Genomic DNA, 18,436 nt, shown 5'->3' with positions numbered 1-18,436 from the left:
AGAGGTGGTGAGAAAACCTGCCCCCTAATTTTTTCACCTTTACTGCCAAGGTGCACACAGCACCTGGCACTGGGGTGGCTGCACCACAGTGCAAACAAGAAGGAAGACATCTTGAAATCCTCACACTGAGAAAAATACAACACAGATTTCCTTTACATCCCTCTTCCAGTACAGAAGATAAAGCCATATTCCCCAGTAGGAAAACAGGGAAAGGAAAAAGCTGAAGTTAAAACTGCAGATGAAATTTATCTCTTAGGCTAATGACTTGGTACATGATAGCTCTTTGATCTTATCAATTAGAAAACAATCTGACTTCAGTCTTTTCTTCTGCGTATTATGGCCAAGATCATACCAATACTCTAAACTAAAAGGATCTGTTTTAGCTCAAGTATTATTTATTCACATGCTTTATGATTCTGTTTCATGGAGAAATGTAGGGACAGCATCTCATTAACTGAAGGAAAATAAAGTTTTCTTTTTTAACACTGAGCTCTGCAATCAGGGGTAATGCTTAAAACACTGAATGTACCTAGAGATACAATGTGACAAAGAATCTTCTCATGCATTCAATGAGAGGTGACAGCACACAGACAAAATACTAATCCCTTGTTATCAGCTCTGGATACCACACTAAATGCAATTGTCAGAAATTCTCAGCAGAGGTTGACAGGACCAAGACAGGGTTCATGTAGGGTCACTGGAAATTCCTGCTTCATTTGCATAAGCACTTCAGCAAGAGTCCTGATTTTCAGAAAAAGTTTAAGCAATTAAATGTAGTCACATCTTAAGAGCAAGCAATTGTTTGAAGCCCAAATCCTCAAAAGTATTTGAACGCCAACAACTACTGATTTCCAGGAAAAGCGATCCAGCATCTCAGCTCAAATGTCCTGCTAGGTGGAGAAGTATAAATGTCTCTGAAGCCACAATGTCTGTCTCATCTGTATGTTAAGATGATGGCAGAGAATCAACAGCAAATTAGGAAAATACTTTATTTGAATTTTTAACCGTATTTTAACTCTCTACTCCTTCTGGCAAAGGATGATGAATTTTTTTTGTTCCCTCAAGGGATGACAATATCCTTAGAGGAAATTCATATTGGATTTTATAAGTATTTGGTATTCTTTGTTTACTCTCACAGTGTTCATCCATTAGCAGTGAATTACTGTGTTGTTAAACCAGAAAATAACTACAAATAACAATCAGTCTCTGCCTCAGGACACACAACTAGCTGAAGAGAATGATCTGAAAATGCTGCAGAGAGATGCTTGCCAAACCAGACTTAGTGTTTATGGCCAGAACAGATGCCTGCTAATTCAGGTGGGTACTTAAACTATTAAAGCAGATTATGGCTTCACACACCTCACTGAGTCACCTGCACTGTAGCCATTCCAGCCTAAATGGAGAAGGCTGCAGTGTCCCCTTGCACATTCTAGGCTAATAATTGTTAATTACACTGGCATCTGCCCAGGATTGAAAACTACACACTCCTCCAATGGAAAACTCATGACTCCTGGACTTGCAACATGTCATACCACAGCCTTGGTTGTTGAGGATACCCAAACCCCAGACCTTTGAATACTTATGTGCATATATAAATTCATATCCTGAGGTACAAAAAAAGTCAGAGCACTGAACCTGTTACAAGAGGTAGAATGATCTGGTGGTTGCACCCTGACTTGAAAAGCAGAGAAGTTCTGTTTTCTTCTTTTTTTTCTCAGCAACATGCATCCACTGTGATATGGCAAGCTGACAGAAACTTCCTAAGCTTCATTTTATTCACATGTAAATGAATCAGTAATGCTAATAATTCAGACTTTCCTTCATCAGTGCTGGCAGAAGCAGAGCCAAAAGAAGATATTTTAAAGGAACCTTCAACAGAGACTGTGCATGGGGAAGGATAAGCACGGACAAGGAATGGAGCTGGATTTCCAGGGAACTGTTCAGAGCTCTATCATTGCTGGTTTGGGAACCAAAAAAACTGAGGACTGAGAAAGTTACCTTTATATTGGCATCTTGCTTCTAGGAACTGCATTTTCCCCCATTTCTTAACATCTTTATCTTTTTTAGGTTATCAACTACCTACTGTTTTAATACTGTTAGTGATCCCAGTCAGGGACAGAGGCTAAAATGAGCAACAAAAACATGGGCCTTCATTTAGAGACATAATCTGTTTAATAAATATGACTGTAAAAGCAATAAACCATAGCAATTATACATTACGCTACATAGTATTTAACGAAAGGGAAAAAGAAGATGAAAAAGTACATCAAAAAATAATTTTAAAATTAGAAATAGTTCCAACACTATAAGAAAACTTTTTGATTGGCTTACTATAAAAATAAGTTGGCTAATGTTGGACTTCAGTGGGGACTATTATACAGTTGCAGCCAAAACTTTCCCATCTTTCTTAAAGCTGTAGTTGCAAACACAATAGCAAAGCCATACAAACTGCTGTGTTTCTACCTGTCTTCAGAGAAACTGCAGAAAGAGGCAGAGGACTCTGTACTGTGATAATCCTTTTAACTACTACGGGCCTAATGTCCTTGGTATCATTTTTGTTTTGCCAGCAAGTGTGTTGATTTAGTTTTGTGCCCACTTTGTGATGGAGAAATTCAAACCCACCACCACCAAATCCCTGCCCTGGGACTCTGGGCCACACTGACCATGCTGCTTTCTCCTGGTTTTGACTCAAGTTGCCATGTGCAATGTCTACTGCACAAAACCCACCCATGTCAGCAATCAGGCTGCCTCCTACATGTGCCTCACTGATTATCAGCTGGCCTCTACTTGCCTCCTCCTAACATAGTTAGGCAAGTGTACATTGGTTACAGCATTTCTCTCTTTACACTCCAAACCAAAGTCCTGGTGCTAGGTTTAATTACCTGAGTTGGGTTGGAAATCAACAGTTGTAATGACCATGGGTTAGGCTTCAGACAGATATCCAGTGTCTTTGGAGGACTTGTTCGAGGTGTGCTAATCCTGCTTTCTGCTGTTCCCTTGCACAGTCTATGTGAACATGTCCTACAGCCTCATTTCCACTTGCAGCGTAAGATACAAGCTTAAGTTATTGGTAAGAAATCAAATCTTGTGTGAGAGTGGTCCTGCAGTGCTGAGGCTCAAAATGCATGGCAACAGTCCCAGGCCAAAATCTCCCTTCTCTGCCCACAGTGGCAGGAGCTTGCAGATCTGCAACCAATGGGGTGCCAAGAAAGCCACAGGAAAACTGTGCACAGACCTTTCCCTGCTCCCTATCCTATGGACAGGGTGTCTTTCAAAAAACTGACAGGCCTTTGGGTGACTCTGAAAAGGCAGAGATCTCCTGGGACTTCCCCAGACAAATTCAGCCATCAGCACTACATGGAGCTGAGGGTGTCGCTTTCTCTCAGCCAGAACTGAAGGTGTAAGGCTGATACAAAGTACAGCGTGAGTTCTTGCTGACAATAACCTCCTGCCTGCAATGAATGCTTGTTCTGGTCTGTTCAGGGTTAGGAGGCACCGTTATCTTCCCATGGCTCTACCAGTGGGATGCCTTGGTGTGGGCAGGCTAAGGAAGGTGTCTAAGAAGGAGCTTGGCCTAGCAGTTGGCATCACCCAACCTCACACTCAGCCTCCTCGCAGTGCGGGGCACAGGCAGCAGCTGCAGCTAGAGGAATGAAGGGCAGAGTCCAAACAGGGACATAAACCACACTGACCAAGAATATTTTCAGTGCCTTTAAACTCCTGTGTGATTCTTTTTTTGTGTCCTATGGAAATCTGCTGGGGCGGCTACCCCTCCCGCAGCCCAAAAGTGCTAAAAGAGCAGTTAAACCTAAAGCCAAGAACCCTAAACACTCCCTCCCACCTCCCACTGCCCCAGCCCTTCTCCCCCCACATCCCAGCCCACCCCTCTCCCTAAAGAAGAGACCCCCCCCATGCATATTCTTGGCCTATATCATTATGAATTTCTACAAATTAGAGACAGATCAGAAAAAAGAGAGTGAAAGGGTGAGGGGAAGGGCCGCAGGAGTGAATAGTGGTACCAGTTCCTCTCCCCCCACCCCCCACTAAAATTGAACACCTGTACAATGCAGTTCCACTATGGTCTCAGTATAATGTCCACATGCACAGGCTTAAAGCTAAAAACCCTTTGTCATCTGAAGAATTAAAAAGTCCAAATGCAGTGAGCTCTCCTTTTTTAGATACAGATGTTGGTGTCCTCAATTCAACCATTTACATAGGTAGGGATTTCTTTTGTGCTCTGGGGCTCAGCAGCTGTGGAAATACTTCCTGTGGCAAAGAACAAAATAAAAGTCAGTAAATAACATGCATTATTTAGTCAGGGAAGACACTTGCAGGTATCAAATTGATGGCCTTTGGGATTCAGCTATTCCAGACTGACACATTCTTTCCAGAAATATTTTCTTGTCATTCAAACACTGAAGGTGATGTCCTGTTCTTTTGCTAATGAAGATGATTCACCCATGCTGAACAGTAGAGGGAAAGGCAGGAGCAGAGGGGCAGAGGGAAGGAGGGGTTGAGGTCCTCAGAGGAAATGTGTAACTCATTTGCAGTGATAAGGTGTTGGAAATTTCATAAATGACTTTAACCTTTGCATTTGCAGAAGAAGTGCCTAAATCACTCACATCCAGAAAACAGGAATGTGAAGTTTTGCTGCTAGAGTTTGGAGAGAAAATTAAATGATGCAGGGACATGAATTCAGATTCCTCCAAGGCAGGATCCCTGAATGTTAGTCAAAGGTGATGAAAAAAAAAAAAAAGGGTTTCTGAACATGCATACAAAAGAGGAACACCCAATTACAGTCTTGCTTTGTTTTCCCAAAAGAAAGAAAACTCATTAAAAAAGAAATTGCTGATTTCCAGAAACAGATGAGGTGGTTGTATAGGAGAGTGCCTTTGCACTTTCTATTCTGTTCACACCTAGGTCCAGACCTTTTCATTTTGTCAATGAGCTCTGATTCAGTTTTCTCATTCATCTCACTGACAGGACAGAAAAACACTCTTAGGAAGAAGTTTGTAGGACTGATTCCTTTTAATACATAATTGAGTCTGTGTATCTCACACATTTAACTTTAGTGCTCATTAGTGCAGTGACAGGTGTGAACCAAGGAGTTGTAAAAGGCCAATTTCTGGTTCAACGCAGTGTCCAGTAGCACATCTGAAAAAGGTAGAGAATTCTGGCTGTTACAGAAAGCCAGAACTGCTATAGATGCACCAAATGAAAACCTGCCACCAAAATTTTCTTTTCACTTCTCTTATCCTGGAGCCTCCTAGGGTTTAAGTTTCCACCACCAGCAAGAGCAGTTTTGAAGGTACCTTGCATAGAGCTAGCAGTGACTGACCCTTGCCACTGCAGTCTGAGTGACCTGTGAAAACACGTTTTTCCCTGCTCTTGGAACAGCATGAACCACCACCACTGCATTCTTTTAGAAACGGGAAGCTCAAAGCCCAAGCCCACCCAAGTATAGAAAGTGAGTTCCTGACTTGAAATTGGGTGTTTCTCTCTTAGCATCTTACTGCAGTTTTGCCTTGGAGGTTTCTAGGGGAAAAAAAAAAACAAACCAAAACAAAAACACCAAACGTAAAAAATAATTGTTAAAGTTTAGGACCCACCGCTCTGGGTCTTGGCTTGAAATCTCTTGGTGATCCACAAGCTTTTTGGAAGTCCTCTGTCCAGACTACCTTGGTTGCATTTCCTTTCCTTGGGTTCTTGACTGTGGCCTGAGGTTGCTCTGTATGGGGAATACCACATGGGAAGGTTGGTCCACTCTCTCCGTCCTGTGTTCTGCTAAGCAGGGCTGTCCAGGTCTGCTGATGAATAGCTGCTTAAAAGCTTTTAATAGCTAAAAAAATCTCCTTAGTGAACAGTTTAGGAGAGATAAGCACTGACTGCAGTGGAGCTTCCAGCTTAGACATCAGTTTCATCAAGAGTCTTTCTTCTTTTTCCTCCCAGGTTGTTTCACAGGCCACAATCTTAGCACATCACACTCCCCCCGTTAATTGCCCTTTTCCTTGTTCCCTCTCTACAGTAGCTGTGACTCCAAGCCTGCTTTAACAGACACTCCAATAGATTTTGGGGACACCCTCAGGTGAGATCTAAGGTTTGTTTAAGCTGATGAAACTGTGCAAGTAAGGAATCTCAGTTGCAACTGTGCTTCACTCCTGCCTAAGTCACAGAATCACAGAACAGTTGGGGCTGGAAGGGACCTCTGGAGAACATCTAGTCCAATCCCCCTGCTAAAACAATTTCACCCAGAGCAGGTTGCACAGGATTGTGTCCAGGAGAGTTTTGACTATCTCCAGAGAAGGACATTCCACAATATCCCTGGGCAGCCTTTTCTCTAAATTCCTCTAAAATAGGTGCATGTCCCTATTTGCAGGGGTGCCTCCAGTTTGGACCTGCAGAATTGTCACCTCATGGGTGAAGCTGAGCAATGCATAAGCAATCCTGGCTTTAGAACATGTCTCCAGACTGAAACCTCCCTGCTCTGTCCCAACACTTCTACTGTAGCCAGGGTAACAGAAAACGTAAGCATGAGCAAATGTGTGGCTGATACCAGAATGTACTGTCCAAATCTATTCACTTTAGGTCCTAGAAAAGCCTGCTTTTGGAAATGCTCAAACACAGAGACCTGTGGGAGAAGTCGGCCTGAGGATAAAACCAGCTGTCCAGTACTGAGATCCCAGGTTTTGCTTGGTTTATTTGGGAATCAGCCAGACTAGCATTGCTGCTGGCAACAAGGTCTGGCACAGCACAAAGATCCCAGCAGTCAAAACATCAACAGATATTTAGCTTTTAGTCTTTACTTACCGAATCACCTGCTCACCTCCATGTTCCAGGTGAGGGTGGCTGAAGTTCTTCTGGATATGGGGCTTAGCCCCACAACTATATCAGCCCCAGCAAAATAAATTACATTGCCAGCAGGATTTTTTTGAGAAGGGGAAGGGATCTACGTAGAGCAACTAGGAGAGAGAAAAAGCCTAAAGTTGTTCCCCTCCCTTTCATCACACGGCAGTGAGGGAGAGGGAAGAGTTAGAAGGTTTCCTGTAGCAAAACTAATGTTGCAGCAGAAGAGGATGGGAGGAGGATTGTGCAGGAATATGGGAAGAGGGGAGGCTGAGAAAAAGGTTAGCCAATTATAAGTCAGAGTCTGACCAGCTGCAGGATGCTGCAAGTTATTTACCTATGGGGTGGACTTCCAACTTCTCATCTACTAGTTGCTCAGGGCTCATCAGCTCACTTTGAGGGACATTAGGTATGCTTTCCCTCTGACTGACTGGACTGACCATCTCTTGATCTTTTTCATTCTGCATCTGTGCATATATATTAAGGCCAGGAATCTTCCTAAAACATTAACAGAAACCATCATTGTGTGGTACTCTGGCAGATGATGTAGTATCAGCTTTTACAAATGAAAAAACAACTCCCTCAGAAAAAAAAAACCCCGGTGAAACAAACCCCAAACACCTCAGTGAAAGGCAGCAATGGAGAGAAGGAAATGGCTCAGGGAAGGTCATACCTTTTGAACTTGTAGATGACAAACACAGCTAGTCCCACAAAAACGACAGAGAGGAGCATCAGCATGGCTGAACCACTGTGACTGGGAGTGAGGTCCACCAGGGGAGCTGCAAGAGAGGAGAAGGTAAAAGCCAGCCCCAGCCTGAAGTGAAAGCTGCTCCCTCCAGAAATGCAGTTCATTCTCCCCTCTTACTGCACTTGTAGCATGTCTACACATCTCCAGGGCTTTTCCCCTTTCTAATCCACCTGGGAAGAAACCCAGGTTCAGATCCCTTGTGGTCCTCAACATACCCCTTGATGGGACATTCCACAGCTTTCTCCTTAAAGACCTTTCTTTCAGATTCAAGAAAACAAAACAAAACACACCAAAACCAATCTTAATTAGACAAAGAGCCTCTCTCTATTTCTCCTCAGAGTTTTGCTCACCATTTTGCTGTAACTCCTCCCAAAATAAGGCCACCCAACCCATACAGAAGCGTGGATTTCCCAGAAATACAAAGTGAATTGTATTAAACAGAGTTTCCATCCCTCTCACACACAGGAAGGCAGTGAGCATCCAAGCAGTTTCACATGTAGGTGCAGAGGAGTCAGTTGTTCATGCAGACACCGATTCACTGTACTGCAGACAGACACAGAGCTCCATTACAGGGACCAAACACATCCTCACACACAGAATGTGGCCCAGGTAGTGCCCTCCTCTGCAAGGCAGTCAAAGTTAACTTGAACTGCTGCCAAACACATCCTCCCCCTCTTGCATCTCTTCACATGCACTGAACAGACCCCTCCTAAACCAGAGCCAGAAGACACAAGGAAACAGGCACACACACAAAGGCACACACATCACATGCACGTGTTTTCAGCTTCACAGCCAGACTGATAAAGCCAAAATTTACGAAGAGAAGAGAGAAACCTTCCCCTTCCCACATCAAGCAGGCACCAGAATGAAATAATCCATTACTATGAATTCCTCACACATCTCCACTCTGTCCCCTCTCCGTCTGTGTTTTGTGGGTCTCTGCAGTTCTGTGGGATGACAAAGTGGCTCTCCAGCCTATTCAGATTCAGCATCACTCAATGTTCTTGCTCTAATGCTGCACTGAGAGCCTAGTAATAAACAGCTATTTAACTGCTTTGTGAGAAATATTGGCATATTTTCCTCTGCCTTAGAGCTGAAGTTGTTGTCTGGACATTGGTTTGTTTTTTATCTCATGAGAAGAAGGAATGAACATGATGAATGAATTGCAATCTGTTGTCTATAATTGCTATAAATTAATCCTTCCTCCAGTATGGTCTGAACAAAAAAGACAGAAGTCTGAAATGAGCTGAGGCCAACGCCTGTCATTCTTCTGTGCTCCAGGGAATGCACACGCTCACACACAACACACACACACAGAGGCTCATTTCTACAGGTTCTGCTTGAATATCCTCTCCAGCCTACTTCAGACACTTGCACTTTTGCTCCCTGCAGCTCCTCTGCTGCAGAAAATGCTGCTGTGCATGGCCAGGCACACACAGGGGTGGAACATACATGTGCACTGAGACACAGCAACATAAATGTAGGTGTACATATATATGTGTGTACACTTCCAAAAACACATGCGCTGAGCTTTGTGGTTCAGCCAACTACAGCCCATAACTGCCAGAATCCAACACAAAATCACAGTGAAAAGGCTGGAAAAGAAGGGATAACATAGCCCAGAGCAGCACCTTTGGGCATGTGCATCCCCTGGGACTGTGTTTTCTAAGGGTTGCTTCTGGTGCTGTCCTGCGTTCCACGCTTCCCTGCTTCATTTTACTTAATTCTTTATAAAAGCTTGGATTTCCAAAGGACAGTTCTTCTTATTTCTTAACAACCAAAACAGTAGCTTTCAGCAGAGAAATAAGTCTCTCATCGCTTTTTGTCAAATTTTAAACGATTCACAAGTTTCGATATCATGAAATTGGGCCTTTTAGTCAGAGAACAGTCATCACCTCTGCAGCTTGTTAAGGAGTCATAATCCCTCAAAGACCTCACAGTGGCTGCTCTCTGGGTTTGGAAATACATAGTTTGGCCATCCAAGCTCATTTTGCATTCATACTGAATCCTGTTTCTGCAAGAGACAAAATCCTACAGTGTTCCTATAGGACACTGTGAGTCCAGTTACAGCAATCACTCACCAGTGGCTTTGAGAGAGTACAACAAAGCCTACCTTGCAGAACAAAGGAGTGTTTGCATATCTTATGGACAAAATGCACTCCTTCTTGGTGTCTGTGTGTAAATACAAATAAAAACGTGCATTTTTGGTAAAAATTATGAGCAATTGCACATAACTCCATTTTTGAAGCTCACATTATATACTTTTGGTTCTAACTTGTCTAAAACTAAGCATCTGGTCATCTGTTCCACAGCTAATGGAAGGCAGAAACATACAGCAATATTCCCCGGACAGATATTAGAAAGTTCTGCTTAGAAAAATGAAATATTGGAAACCTCAGGCCTTTCTTTTGGGGGGATTTATGTGCAGTTACATTACACCCTTTCTTGCTAGTCTCTTTTGCCTTACTGCTTACAAGGCAGCACATGGACTGACACCAGGTTGGGCCATCCATTCATCCCACAAAAAGCTTTTAGGAGAGCAGTTTGCTGGTACAAATGAACTGAGGGTTTAAGATTGCAGGTTATCAAAAGAAGCTGATACCAAATGATCAGAATTATCAGCAGTGCCTGGGGACAATGAACTCCTAAGAGTGTGGATTGGTTTGCCCCATCTCTTGTAATAGTTAAATAGGACCTGTGCTGTGAAATGAGGTTTTAGCATGCAGAATAGACAGAGACATAAGTAATTAAATATCAGTACTCTGGAGATTACTTATTTTGAGATAGGATTAAAGTCCAAACTGCCTGATCTTATTTTTGTGCATGTGTATATTGCTTCTAGTCTTTCAGACTGCTGAACAACTTTTGAGCAGTGTTTAGTTGCTTCGAATATTTGTTGACTCTAGAATATCTGAACATATCCAAGGCTAGCAGGTAACTTTTGCACTGTGTGACCCAGGCTGAAAATGCCATTGGTGCTGCTTAGCTGTTGAATATTTCAGAGCTAACCAAGAAATACACACTTCCACTGCTATTTATACCACATTTCCAAAAAAACAGTCAATTTTTGCACCTAAGAAAACAAAAGGATTAGCTGTAGATGCAAAAGCCACTATATCTTTTTGGCATGATATAGAAAGGGGAGGTAGAGCAGATATTGTAAGGTCTGATCATACACTGGGTTGTTATTGTGATATAGAAATAAGAAATGTTTAAAATACAGCTGTTAGCACACTACTACCATCAATATATTGCTTGCTGTGCTACAGAGCAACACAGAAGGCATACACAGAAAGAGGATACTCACCTGCTGTTAAGTGGGCAGCATGGACAAGGATTCGAACTCCTGGCTTCAACTCAAAATGGACCAGGTTTTGGTTCAGTTTCTGGATCAGCGTTTCTGAAATCTGGGAAGGAAAAAAACCCCAAACAAACAAAAAAAAGAGGAAATAAGAAACACATTTGTTTCTTGATCATTGGTTTAGATTGCCAATAGGTGGGTAGGAAATGGAGCTGCAGGCAAAGCAAAGATTTTTGCAGCCTTTCCGAGCACAGATTCCTATCACCTTACAATGAAGGAATTTGGACAGAATTATTTGTGCATGGTTAGCACTGACTGAGCAAAACGGTGCCCTGTCACACCTCTGTGGGAGCAGCCCAGCATCAAAAGGGAATTGAGCCCCAAAAGAATGTTCCACCCACATGTGAAAGTGTCCACAGGACCAGCCAGCAGCAGCACATCAGTGAACTCATTCACTGTTCAAGGGAAAAGAAACATTTCATTTGTTAATGTACATTTGCACGTAATAAACAACTTCTTGCTCGTTGAGTGGCCAGTTCCATGAGCTTAGAGGATGTTCATAACATGTGATATACCTGAATAAAAATGAATGGTTTAGATCCTTGACACAGCTTGCAGTTAATTTTCAAGTTCTAAAAGCAAATTTCATTTCATCCAGCTCTGAGTTTCAAGACAGCTGCTCCCTAATCCTTAAATATGTACCAGAACCAGCTCAAATCTGGAAGTGTTTACTGACTACAGAATGTGGCTTAAACAAAATGCATGTTCCATCTCTTCTCATGGGTTACATGCATAACCCACTCTCTTCCATGGGGGAGACATTCCACAGAGCTTTCAGATCACCAGATTATCTTGCCATAACTCTGATGACATCAGTAGACCTCTAACAGAAATGAAGCAGATTACTCCTCCTTTCAGGACACAACAGAAAAGATGAGCATTTGCTGAAATAAGACCCCATTAAAACTGTATTTGTACAGTAAAGAAGCCAAACTGTGGTCCAATCTGTTGGCAAACATGCCTTTTTTTTTAAGTCAGTGCGTTGCAATATACACAGATCCATTTTTTCCACATCACACTTCATTACATGCAAGAAGTTCCAGGCGTGTTGCCATTAAAAACAAAAAATCCAGCTAGATTAATCAAGGAATGGAAGCCTATGGACATGGCGTTGATAGTTTGTTGTGTGTCTTTTGTATGTTCATTTGCCTGATGTTTCATGTATCGAACATTTTCTTACAGCGGAGATCAATTTTCCAATTGAACAGTCACAGTTCTCCAGGCTGGCTTATTAGGGAGAGGTGGTTGGAAAAGTGTAAACACAACATCCCCTATAACCCTTAATATGCAGCTGCTGAAAATGTGTTTTTATAGCCATACCAGGATCAAGAAGAATTGTATTCTAGTGCCCACCACTTAATTTAATTTGTTTTAAATAAATCCTTATTCGTTCTCGAAGATTAATGTAAAATTGTCAGAAAAAAAGAACATTCCAATAATTTTACACCATCTTTTTCATGTTCTTCACTTTTGTCTGGTTGAGCTATTTCAGTAAATTCTACCCAGATATGATTAGATGTTCCTTGGCTATCATTCGTCACAGTATGAGATTTATCTGCCTCTTTTTTTTTTTTTTTTAACATTCTTAATGGCTCTTTCAATACTCTTGGCTCATACACTTAATTTCTGGCTGCTGATCACTTGAATAGGTGCCTTTGGTCCAATATCAATTTGGCAATAACTCTTACAGGCATTTTATTTATATTTTTAAATATATCTCTTTAAAGTTACAATTTATTTCATAGGTGCCAGAATGAGCAGTAAATATATTTCTTCCAATAGCAAGAAAAAATACCACCTGCATTCAAACAGCCATCTGTTGAGCTCAGAGCAGCAGGGATGGTGACACGAAGATGTGCAGTACATGAAGAATGCCTGGGAAGCAAATTATAGCCCTCTTAAAGGATTTGAGCATATTAATAACCAAGATTGACAACTATAAAAAGTTTCTCATCTCTAAAACTGGAGCAACAGATGCAGACTGATATGCTGTAAACCAGGTACATTAATGGCTCAGGGAACTAATGGGAAAAATATCCTGGCTGTATCCAGTCCTGAACAAAACTTAACAGCTCTCTTCCACAACCCTGTAGGAACTTTCCTTTCTGCTCTGATGCTGCTGGGCAGCTGAGCCTCTGGAAAAAAAAAAAAAAAAAAGAGAAATAAAAAAGCAAATACAAGACAGTAAACTAAAGAAAATAGCCAACCACATTGTACCATTCCTCTTCAATGCACTGTGATAGCTGCACAAAATGGCAGGGAAACAGCAGATGTAAAAAACATACATGATGCCTTCTATACAAACAGAAGGTTAGTGTGATACATAACTGAGTCTGCAGCTAGCAAATGTTGCTGTGTAGTACTGGAGAATGGCTTCCTCAAGGATTTGGGCAAGAAATGGAAGAATGGGAGAATCTGGAGAAAGTCAGCATGAGAAGGTACAAGAGACTTGGTTGGGCACTAGTGACTTGAAAGGACAGTGAGCTCTCCCCTGGCCTGCCTGAGGGCTCCTGTGGCACTGAGTGAAGAGGCAAAACAGCAGCTGAGGGGTGCTGTGGCTGCCTCCCAGCAGGCAAGATGTGTGTGAGAGAGACATCAACAAGTATTCCTCTCTGGAGGGCCCATGGAAAGGAAAAACAAGAAGGAGAGAGGCAGTAAGGGTAAGTAGTAAGGAAAAAGAAGAACGAGAGAAAGAAGGAGTCACAACAGAAATTTATTATTACTGCATTGCATTTTTACTTGGTTATGAATGAGGACTTGATTGTACAACATCCTGTACAAATTCATCTCAGACTAAAATCATTTGTGCCTGAGACCATCAGTGTCTCAGCAGAGGCTTCAAACAGCCGTAACTGTTCCGAGACTACACACAAAGTGTCAAAACTGGCAGCAGAACTGTTCATTCTGCTCAGAGTATAAAGCATATTTCCTTGGCTCGATTAATACATGTTCTCTCAGTGGCTTTTTGTGTACAGTTTTTTGGGGTTTTTTTTTTGCCTCAGTCTTTGTGGAATCTGAACAAGTGAAAAAAGTGAGTAACAGCCCAAGATCTTCAAAAGTGCCCGAAGTTCTAATGAGAATCAAACATCTGCCTTCCTCGGGCAGCTCTGGAGATTCCTGACACACACTTCTGAGGGAAGAACAGATGCATTCAGACATGTTTTTAAAATGTTTGCTTGTTTGGTACAATATTTTCATTTTTCTTTATGTGGAAAACAAGATTCTTTTCAAAACAGACATACAGAGTGAAAATGCATTTCTGTACTCCTAAAAATTATCTGAAATAGAAACCATACATAATGGCTTACAAAAGCCAGTATTTGAGGTCAGTGAGCAGCTTACATAAACCTCAAGGGCCAAATTCACTTTGGGATTGGACACTGCTCTCTAAAGCTGGACCTGGCAATGTTTGTGGTCCTCACATGGTCCCAACGGGACCTGAAAGGTCAGTCAGGACATTTGCTTTGAGATTGAAGAAGATATTCTCCTGCCTTTCTTACTCTATCAAGTCTATTTCTAGCTCAGTTATCAGACTTTAATCTAGGAGTGGTTCTGACTTGTATAATTTGTTTACAATAAAGTGTCTTTGAAGTAAATTTCCACAAAATGGCTGATCTCAGTTCAATAAAAAGATTTCAATGGTAAACATTTCGGGGTTTGTTCTTCCCTTTATTTCTGCACTCAAGTAATACCATGGATGCATTTTGGTTTAAAAAGCAGAAAAGGAAACATCATAGTACTTTGACCTGTTTCAAAAATACCAATGTGACTCCAGTTGAACAGCCAGACCTTCAGCTAGGGAACAGGTTGGCCTCAGGCCTCTCCCTCTTCATCTCTCCCTCCTGGAGATGCAACTAACTCAGCTGAAGACAAAACTTCTTAGAATAGCAACCTCCTAATTTATAGTCTTCAAGAGTCTCTCTTGTGAAAATAATTAGCTTTCAGAATTAGTTTTGGTCTTTAACTGAGCCTCATTGACTTTATCTGCTTCATTTGCAGAATTAAGCATGATGTGCAAAAATAATTCAGTAATAGGAACTATTCTTCATATATCATTTTTCATCAAAGGACACATAATGAATAATAATAACAGACAATTTGTGAATGGAAAAAAAAGAGATTCCAATTTAAAAATGGAACAAAACAAAAATTAATTTGGCTTCTCTTAGCATTTTGTCAGATTTAGGACTTTAAAAGAACCATGTGCACCAAGAAGCAGAATTATCACTGAGAAGGGCATTTTCCCATGCCTCTACTGACTTTTGAAACCCCTGGTGTAAATTAGTTTAGATTAATTGAATGCAATTCAACTGTGCCAGTATGCACTAGCTAAGAATCTTGATTATTTTATAGATACTGTGTAAAGATCTCAACTAATGAGTGCTACACTTCTATTCAATTCATTGAGCAAATCAATAAACAACTAAGGAAAGAATTATGCACATTGATTTGGGGGGAAGCAACTTGAACCAGCATTGGGAAAGTGCAGCGGGAGTCAGGGCCAATGTGGATTACTTTAAACTGTGCCACTTGCTCTGGATAAACTTGGACACTTCACATGGGGCCTCTAAAGCTCGTTTGCCTTAGCACTGGAAAGAGCACAGTCTTATTGACTTACTGACTCCAGCAGGAATTTCTTCAGATCTTTAATGAAAGATGCTAAATTCAAGCTGCTGTTGAGGATCCAGGGACACTGTGAGAGCATGAGGCAGAGGATATTTCTGTGGTTACTCTGGGACAAGAATGGACCAGGAGATATGAACCCAAAGAGAACCTGCACATAAAAGCCAGGATCCATTTTTGATGAACAAAGGCAACCAAAAACAGTCTTGAGAATCAAGGGCTGCTCTGTACACTGAGCAAAAGATGAGAGGGAGAGAGGGCTGATAGTCATGTGGCAGGAGTTAAAGGTGTTAAGAGACACACACAGCCTCTCCTACAGCACGCAAGCAGCTATCAGGAAAAGCTGGCTAAGGAAAAAAAAGCCCCTGGTACAAGGTCTTTTGGCTCATATTATTCCATTCTCTCCTCACCTGCCGTTACTTCTTGATATTGGCCCAACCTCCCCTAAGTACCCAGTGCAAGACTTCATCATCATTCAAAGGTACAGATATTAAAAAAACCTCTCCTAGTAAACATCAGATGATTTACCCCATATATCAACCTCTTCCTGGAATTTAATTTCCAGGACTGATTGCCACAATTTTCTGTAAGATTTGAAGGCTTTCGCTGTCATAATCTTGTTGCTAAAAATATTGTAGTGATGGACACACCTGAAATACATTCAGAGAAAAGAAAAGTACTGAAAGCAAACGTGCTGAAACACTAAAGCTTAGGAGGGTGGGTGAAAGAAAACCCCAAACTATAAAGTAAGATAGAAGCTCCATCAGCTACAAAGAAGCAGATGTAAAACTAAATCTGCTTTAAGGAAAGAATCCCAAGAGAGATATATGCCTACAGGCTTCCTGAATGTCACTCACAATGGTTTTAAATTCACAAGAGGTATTTAATCTCTGCAGCTCATCACTGTCCATTTGATATTCAGTCATCCATGTCATTTCCCATCTCTTTGGCTGGATACAGATACTGGCCACAGCTGCGAAGTGTTGAGTACAGTTGGCTACCAACCAGCTGATGTTACTGTTTACCAAAGTCTCCATCCTGCTATGTTGCTGAGAGCTCTTCTCAGAGAAAAGATTAAGGACCTCAAATGCCATTACCTATTTGCTCCTACCCCTGTTTTGCATTATTTTACAGTAATTTTGAATAGGCCAGTGAAAAGCACGCAAATGTAGAACTAAATAGAAATTCAGGATAACACTGAAACCTTTACTTGATATGAAAACATCACTTCAGAATTCAGAATGTACCTTCTGCTTGCATTTAATTTGCCTCAAAGAAGATGCATTTGTTATGCTTGACACTAGCAAACAACCTGGAAAGAAGATAATTTGTTAAACGCATAAATAAAAAGATAACCCCTCAGAATTCTCCTATTGAGTAAAACCATACACTGAAGTAAACTGAGCAAGTGTAACTGCCCTCTACTGAATTTTAAGTAGAATATTTTCCTACTGAGCATTCCTTTTGAACTGGATATGTGCTAAAAATAACTCATTTTCTTGAAATGTTACTAATTAGAGATTTGCCTTTCACTGAAGAGAAAGAATTTTGTGCTTTTGAAGTGGCAGATCTGAATTCTGCAACCATCAAATTCACCAAGTCCATCCATGAAGATGGTGTTACAACTGCATTCCAGGCCAAGTGGCCAGTGGCAATTCTGTGTGCCTGTTTTTGCAAGATTTGGGATATTTCAGTGTTTTTGCACTCTTAGCATGCAAATCAAAGACCAGTGTTTGACAACTGCCAATTATTTCTACATTTTTAAACAGGTTGGTAGTCTGTTCTCAGCTACTGTTAAATGAAGCAGAGCAATCAAGTGCCCCAAATTAAAAAAAAAAAAAAAAAGGAAAATCACAATACTTTGGTCATAAAAAGGTTTTATGAATGTGTTTTGGGATTCTGCAGGATAAAAAGGCCTTTTGATTTTTCAGGAAACAGTGAAGAATAACTTTGCACTGACTAAAGTGGAGTGGATCAAGCACTTTTCTTGTAGTTATGTATTAGGTGGAATTGTCCTATGTTGCACATGGAGAAAACTTCCCCAGACTCACATATAGCAGCTTTTTTCAGCTGTCAACAGCAGTCAGACTTTTCAAAGATACTTTAGTCTCCCATGGAAAATATTAGGAATGAAGAGTTCATATTTCTAAATGCAAACAGATATGACAATAACTGATTCAATGTATACAGAAAAAAAATAATTTGGGACACTTGTATGAAAGCGATACATCAAGTCAGGTGGAAAATGACATTTAGCATCTAACCACAGTCTCAAAGACAGCATGAGACACAAATGCACTGCCCTAATGGAAAACTGCATGGAAATGTACATTTGTCAAGTGAGGTACTACTGCAGTCCTACTACTACTGTATCCAAAAATTCATGGCCTACTGTGTTCAGACTCATAAAATATGAGGAGCACAAAGGAGTGTTACTGACTTTGACAAATGGGAAACCAAGACCTGGATTTTCAAGGGACAGTGGACATCTAAGTGCCTCTGAAGTCAATGGGAGTTATGTACCTAGAGACCACAGAGTGACTGGACAGAGAGACCTAAAAGTATGTTTACAAAGCCAAATGAATATGTATCAGATAAAAACAGAACAGCTTAATCCACCTCAAGTGGAAAGAGCAAAATGTAAGCCTCCCATGGTTATTAAATATGAATGAGATTAACTGGTAAATGTGAAGGTCCATGAAACCACATACCCCCCTCACTGTTACCCATGGCAGAACAGTGGTCTAGCTCAGGTGATGAAGAAAGGAATCTCTCTAATAAAGTGCTTCCTTAAGGAACCTTATTCCATTGTGGTACTTGTGAAAACTATTCCCATTTTATTCCTGGTATACTTTGAAGTT

General features: G+C 41.2%; 1 protein-coding gene across 2 annotated transcripts in view; it reads right to left on the bottom strand.

The window, feature by feature from the left end:
- Positions 1–4,070: 4,070 nt before the first annotated feature.
- Positions 4,071–18,436, bottom strand: part of SORCS1 (sortilin related VPS10 domain containing receptor 1) — a 262,935-nt gene continuing 248,569 nt past the window's right edge. Inside the window, exons 24-28 of one of the 2 annotated variants that reach the window (XM_032116057.1) lie at positions 10,899–10,998; positions 7,517–7,622; positions 7,181–7,341; positions 5,610–5,728; positions 4,071–4,266 (exon numbers count right to left, since the gene is read on the bottom strand). In XM_032116057.1, the coding sequence (XP_031971948.1) occupies positions 4,210–4,266; positions 5,610–5,728; positions 7,181–7,341; positions 7,517–7,622; positions 10,899–10,998 (543 nt within the window). In that variant the 3' untranslated portion in view covers positions 4,071–4,209. The remainder of the gene's footprint in view (positions 4,267–5,609; positions 5,729–7,180; positions 7,342–7,516; positions 7,623–10,898; positions 10,999–18,436) is intronic. The other variant, XM_032116058.1, reaches the window with a different exon arrangement.

Source organism: Corvus moneduloides, chromosome 8, assembly GCF_009650955.1.
Source record: "Corvus moneduloides isolate bCorMon1 chromosome 8, bCorMon1.pri, whole genome shotgun sequence".
NCBI lineage: Eukaryota > Metazoa > Chordata > Aves > Passeriformes > Corvidae > Corvus > Corvus moneduloides.
This window is presented reverse-complemented; position numbering and strand designations above follow the sequence as displayed.